The sequence below is a fragment of the Dendroctonus ponderosae genome, unplaced genomic scaffold, assembly GCF_020466585.1.
Source record: "Dendroctonus ponderosae isolate FM_Combo_2020 unplaced genomic scaffold, Dpon_F_20191213v2 Dpon_F_20191213_2, whole genome shotgun sequence".
Lineage (NCBI taxonomy): Eukaryota > Metazoa > Arthropoda > Insecta > Coleoptera > Curculionidae > Dendroctonus > Dendroctonus ponderosae.
Window position 1 is genome coordinate 3,418,023 of NW_026018165.1, and position 6,154 is coordinate 3,424,176.

The 6,154-nt window shown below is 37.9% G+C and overlaps 1 protein-coding gene, 1 long non-coding RNA gene and 1 other non-coding gene across 3 annotated transcripts; 2 read left to right on the top strand and 1 right to left on the bottom strand.

The window, feature by feature from the left end:
• Positions 1-179: 179 nt before the first annotated feature.
• On the top strand, positions 180-4,126 carry LOC109541333 (60S ribosomal protein L3). Its single transcript, XM_019910172.2, has 8 exons — positions 180-279; positions 553-745; positions 1,514-1,682; positions 2,455-2,590; positions 2,876-3,062; positions 3,245-3,447; positions 3,621-3,776; positions 3,865-4,126. Exons 1-8 carry the CDS (start codon positions 277-279, stop codon positions 4,054-4,056), a joined length of 1,239 nt encoding a protein of 412 aa, XP_019765731.1. The 5' UTR covers positions 180-276; the 3' UTR covers positions 4,057-4,126.
• LOC125503599 lies at positions 407-484 on the top strand. The gene has a single exon (XR_007280982.1). It is a non-coding gene; the product is annotated as a small nucleolar RNA U43 (small nucleolar RNA).
• Positions 4,040-6,097, bottom strand: LOC109541334. The gene is made up of 2 exons (XR_002172312.2): positions 4,783-6,097; positions 4,040-4,727 (listed from the first exon to the last, which is right to left on the bottom strand). It is a non-coding gene; the product is annotated as an uncharacterized LOC109541334 (long non-coding RNA).
• Positions 6,098-6,154: the final 57 nt, after the last annotated feature.

Sequence of the window (6,154 nt, forward strand, 5' to 3'; positions counted from 1 at the left end):
TTAAATAAGTAGCAATTCTTATCAAGGAATAAAATAGAATATCAGGAGTAAAAAGTGCCATTTTATATAGAAACGAAAAGCTCACATTTTATTCTACAGGTAAACTGCAAGAAGAATTTATATTTAATTTAAAGAGAAACAATTATTATCTTTAAGTTAACTATCTTCAAAAATCTGGCAACTGTGAAGTGTTTCACCCCAGCGCCCTCAGCGCGTCTGTAGTTGGCTTGCTGAACTTGCACAAACGGATCTTCCATTTGTTATTTGGTGATCGATATGGTAAGACGTGCTTAATTTTTAAATCTTCATTTATAAAGTCAATCTTTCAATATTATTAGCCTGTTTATATATATTTTCTTAGTTGAAACTATTCTGAATATTTTCAGTATAGTATTTTTAAGCTAACATGATGATTTAGAGAAAATTCGTTTAAGGTTATATACTGAATACCCATGTGGATGCTATTCTAGGGCGGTCTGATTCTCTGTTAGCCATTCTACCACATATGCTTTATGAAATGCATCAAGCTAAAGCCACCTTTATTTTTTGCAGTCTCACCGAAAGTTCAGTGCCCCTCGTCACGGTTCCATGGGCTTCTACCCCAAAAAGAGGTCCAAGAGGCATCGTGGTAAGGTCAAGGCGTTCCCTAAGGATGACCCATCAAAACCCGTGCATTTAACCGCCTTCCTCGGTTACAAAGCTGGTATGACCCACGTGGTTCGTGAAGCTGATCGTCCAGGTTCAAGTAAGTAGCTAATTCGTCAAATGCTACCTCCACACTAAATAAACCCCGAAATATTAAGGAAGATTTGTGAAACGTTAGAGAAAAAAAATCTACATCCTGAACAAATCGTCCACGTGTTTCAGGTCAGCACGTAAGGCGTTTTACCGTCTACGTGTTCCAGGACGATTTAACTCTTAAAATATAGGTCAACGTGTCGTTTGACACCCTCCCATTTTTTTGTTTTACCGTAAAAACACTCAAAATTAAGCTGTTTCAGCTTACAAACTTTACTTATTGGATGGTCCATAAATCAAGTCAAAAAAACACAAAGTTTGAGGAAATTCACAATTTTCAGGCTAAATTTCGACCGCAGTTGCAAATCTGCGCATAACGTTTCGTTTCAAAAAGTCACTACCCATGCTAACACAATTTACCCGAAAGGAAAACAGCTGAAAATTACGCGGAAGCACCGCATTTTGTTGAATTCGAATTCCCGAATGAGAAATAATCCACCATCTGACTATCGACGCGTTAAATAACCTCAATCTATGGGCCACGTTACAAGATGCGAAAAATACAATTACATATTATAAATGTTCGTGCATAAATAAGTAGTTTTGGAAAAGTGAATTTCAACAGTTTTTTGGATTAGTTTATGGAGTTTTATGAATTTTTGTGCTCTATGTAAACCATGGAAAAATGTGAAAATTTAGAGACACTGCCGTTTGTGTCTCTGTTACCAAAATACAAATTGGGGCGTTATTCTAATTTACACGTATTTTTTTCCAGAGATCAATAAAAAAGAAATTGTGGAAGCTGTAACCATTCTTGAAACACCGCCCATGATTGTAGTGGGCGTCATCGGTTACATTGAAACTCCTCATGGTCTTCGCAGTCTCTGCACCGTTTGGGCAGAACACTTGGCCGAGGAGTGCCGTAGGCGCTTCTACAAGAACTGGTAAGATTCAAAATTGAACGCCCTTAATTTTACAAACCAGCACTTTTCCTTCGAATTGAGTAAATGATTGAAACTAATCGCAAAAAAAGTCCTCCAATGATCGCTTCATGAGGACTGTAAAGCACAAGCCTACTGAGCTAACGACCTCAATGAAAGAGTGTACACTCTTTGAGATTTGAGCGCAGTATGGCTATTGGAGTCTTGCCTCCTCTAAACTATGAGGCAACTCCATGCTTGTACTTACAGGTCTGCAGATCAAAATCAGTTGCTTCCTTGAATTATTTCTTGTGGCTCTTAAAAAGGTGGGTTGAAATTCTCAGAAGTGATTACAATTTTCATAGCTATTGTTGAAGTATTGCTACTCCAAGTTACTGTTCGTTGAACTGAATTTTAAGGAAGTCAATTGCGGTTGTACGTGCTACTACCGCAAATCTATCTTCACAAATACAGTACAACCTCTAGTCCCAACTAATGTAGCAAGGGGGGCAAGGGCAAATTCCCATTTTCTAATTGTTCCGAATGTTAGTTGATGTAAAAAAATAGTGATTTTAGTTTATTTAACATTTCTCTGCTCTGCCTTACAAGGCCGTTAGTCTTAAAAACCTTCAAGTCAGATTTAGTAAGAGGGCAGGGTGCAAGAGTGCACATCAATGAATAATGCTTGCGAAATATTCGCATGCTGTTATCCTGTTCCTTATCTAATAATCTTTCGTAACTTGGACTAGCGAGATTTGGATCGGTTTTCTTGTAATAATTGTATGTCTTCAAACAGGTACAAGAGTAAGAGGAAAGCTTTCAGCAGCAATGCCACGAAATGGAATGATGCGCTTGGTAAAAAGGCCATTGAAAAGCAGTTCAACAAAATTATCAAGTACTGCTCAGCTGTGAGAGTAATCGCCCACACTCAGGTACATGAAGGTTATTAATTTCAAATGCACATATTATTGACATGGTCAGTTAGGAGCTTACCCTCCGGCTGTTGGCAATGGAAGTCCTTTTTTAACGGGGCTTCTGCCATAGTGTCATAGAACATGCACCCCTAGGGTGGTGCGGGAAATATATTCCTGAAACAGTGTGTGAGTCTCTGGACGATGGCACATTGAAAACCATATTTCTCACATGCCCATTTTTTAAACAAATATTTTTGATGAACAATTTGCCGAGTTGTGTTAATGACAATTTTTGTAATTTAGATGAAACTGCTGAAGCAAAGGCAGAAGAAGGCTCACATTATGGAAATCCAAATTAATGGCGGTACCATTGCTGAAAAGGTCGCATGGGCTAGAGAACATCTGGAAAAGCCCGTCCCTGTCAAACAAGTATTTGGCCAAGACGAGGTTATTGATGTTATCGGAGTTACCAAGGGTAAAGGATTCAAAGGCAAGTGTCCTAACATATTTATTATGAATTCATTAATATATTATGATGAAATTTCATGGAACGTGTTTTCTGATTATAATTGAGGATATAACCATGCTGCCTTCCTACTGACGATACTTAAAAATATTTATTGATCGCATATTTGAAAGAACTGTTGGGTCTAATTATGGCTTTTTCACCAGGTGTCACCTCAAGATGGCATACGAAGAAATTGCCCCGTAAGACTCACAAAGGTCTAAGGAAAGTTGCCTGTATTGGAGCATGGCATCCTTCCAGAGTGTCCTTCACGGTAGCCCGTGCAGGTCAAAAGGGTTATCATCACCGAACGGAAATGAATAAGAAAATCTACAGAATTGGTGCGGGTATTCACACCAAGGACGGCAAAGTACGTACAAGAAATAAATTTGTTTTGTTCAACGGTTTTCTGCTTACGTGATGATACTATAGAGCCAAAAGGATTATGAATACTATGTGATTCTGAATGATAGGACTGATTCTTTTGTCAATAGTATTTATTTAGTTTTCGCGTTACTCGTCTACATTTGAGGTTGTTTTCAGGTTATCAAGAACAACGCTTCTACTGAATACGATCTTTCAGAGAAGACCATTACCCCCATGGGAGGATTCCCGCATTATGGTGAAGTCAATAATGACTACATCATGATTAAGGGTTGTTGCATGGGGCCTAAGAAGCGTGTTATCACTTTGAGAAAGGTAAGTTGCCACTAATAAATTGTTATTCAATTGTACTGATTAATGTAATATATATCCCATGTGGTATTTACGATGTTTATTTTTTCAGTCGCTCCTTGTGCACACCAGTCGTATTGCTCTGGAGAAGATCAATCTTAAGTTCATCGATACAGCTTCCAAATTCGGGCATGGTCGGTTCCAGACTCCTGCCGATAAGGCTGCCTTCATGGGTCCTCTTAAAAAGGATAGGTTGAAGGAGGAGGCCAAATCGACACAGGCTCCTGTAGCAGCCGCTAAGTAATTAAGATTCTTTCAACTGGGATCTTTCAAATAAATGACTAAACAAAAAATAGGTTTCTTCCTTGCTCCCTGCGTGACCCAAGCTAAGCTAAAGCATTTCGAAAAAAATTTTTTCAATAGTAGTACATAGCTGCGATAAAAGTAGTCTTGATTTTAGATATCTTCTATCTCGTCTCTTGAATTCTATCCAAAAATATTTTAGATAGAATTTTTACATTTCGACTCTTAGCGATTAATCGCTCCCTGGTAGAGAAGTATGAAAAATGGTGAGGGCAATTAAGGTATTTAACAAGACTCGTTACAAATATTGGCGTACATATTTAAAATATCAATCTTATTGCATGAAAAGTACGAATTATCTTACAATACTAAGGTAATTGGATGATTTTACCCGCTTAACAACTGAATCTTCAACCAAGTATGTACCCAGTTTTATTAACTAAAACGAACTAGGTTGCTTTTACCTTCAGCTGCTTCATTCGAGACGCTCTCTTTTTGGCTTGGCGTTTCTCATTCCCAACGCCTCTGCTTTTCCGGATCTTCAGCCATTACTCATTCCTTTTCCTGGCCTGTCTTCTATCCGTACAGCGGCCGAAGCTTCAGCTCGAGCTTGATGAGTGGATTTTAGATTCCTTTCAACTTTCTGTCTGTTTTTAGTTGCCTTTACTTTCCCTGTAATGCATATGATACTGCATACATAGTTCATAAGTTTTCAAATACTCCTCACCTTTTGACAAGCAATATATCTTAGTGTTATCAATTGAGTAAAATAGCATACTCATTAATGGTTTCAGTCTTGTTACCGCTTCAACTGGCGGCTTTAAATCCAAAACTTAATAGCTACCAAAACCACAGAAGATAGAATATTGCGGTGTTACAAAACTTTGGACTGGTGCGCAAATTGTTTACGAACCTTTTTTATTTTTATTTAAGCAATTTTAGTCTCTAAAGAGAGATTTTTTGGTTTACGAACCTTATCAGGTAATTTATTTGGAGTACTAGAACTAGTATCTTCTTGCGATTTTACGCCAGAAAATGTTCCGAAAAGTGAATATAATCGACATATTCGGGAACTTGTTTAAGAAATACACAAACAAAAAGTATAAATATGTATATCGATGTATATTCAAATAGAATCTTTTTTTTCAACCAGTGGCAGAAAAGCATATCATAAAGTTCAGTTTTATGGCAATTTTTTTTTAACTTAACGCCAAACAATTAGCTCGAGGAGAAAACTCTTACACCGTGGGCATGTGAAAAAGTTTTCATTGATGGGAATTGCCAGCCGCATCAAGGAACTAGGAAGAGCAATTCCGCATGTACTTACCCCAGGAAAACTTTGCGCTACTCATAGAATAAGGCTTATATAAGGCGCTACTCGCATATGACAGCACCTTTATATCACGCACATTACAATGTTAGTGCGACGCAAGAGCGGATCCCGGCGTCAAATTTTTCTAATTGCATGGACAACAAAAGATTGAATTTCTACTGCTTGACCCCCCTGACTCGAAAGCAAGCTGGACCCGCTCCTGGTGCGACGGACATTGAGAGCCAATGGAATAACCCATGTTCTAAACCCAGCGAGGAAAAAAATTGTTAAATTAATAAACTTATAATGCTTGCGGTCTGGAGCCCAGCACTTCACGGTTTTAATACTCTGAAACGTGTTGTTTTTGTAAATATATTCACATAATACCCTAATATTGTATTGTTGTTACGTTTAGGAGCAAAATTAAAAATCTGTAGCCCAATTTTCTTTCTATTGCGATGGAATTGCTGAACTTTAACCTAAAAATGATAAAGTTGAATCGATATGTTCCCGAGAAGCTACGCTAAAGATACTGCCTAAACTATTTGAGATGGTACAAAGTATATACCAGACCAACAAATTGTCTTTACACGAAGATCAAACACGTTGGAGGCATACAAAACAAGAAAATCCAAAAATGCCTATGTAAAAAGTACAATGTCTTGATTTAAAAAAAACTGACCTACCGCAACAACGCCGGATGCCACGTCACACTAATACGTGTACAGTACAGTGCCTGAGCAATTTGCCTACGGATTTCTACGGATTTTTCAGAGACGATATACGG

Bases quoted from the DNA above. Each gene is read 5' to 3' on its own strand.
- LOC109541333 (XM_019910172.2), top strand. The intron at 1,683-2,454 runs GTAAGATTCAAA...GTCTTCAAACAG, and splicing joins AGGCGCTTCTACAAGAACTG to GTACAAGAGTAAGAGGAAAG. The intron at 2,591-2,875 runs GTACATGAAGGT...TTTGTAATTTAG, and splicing joins GAGTAATCGCCCACACTCAG to ATGAAACTGCTGAAGCAAAG.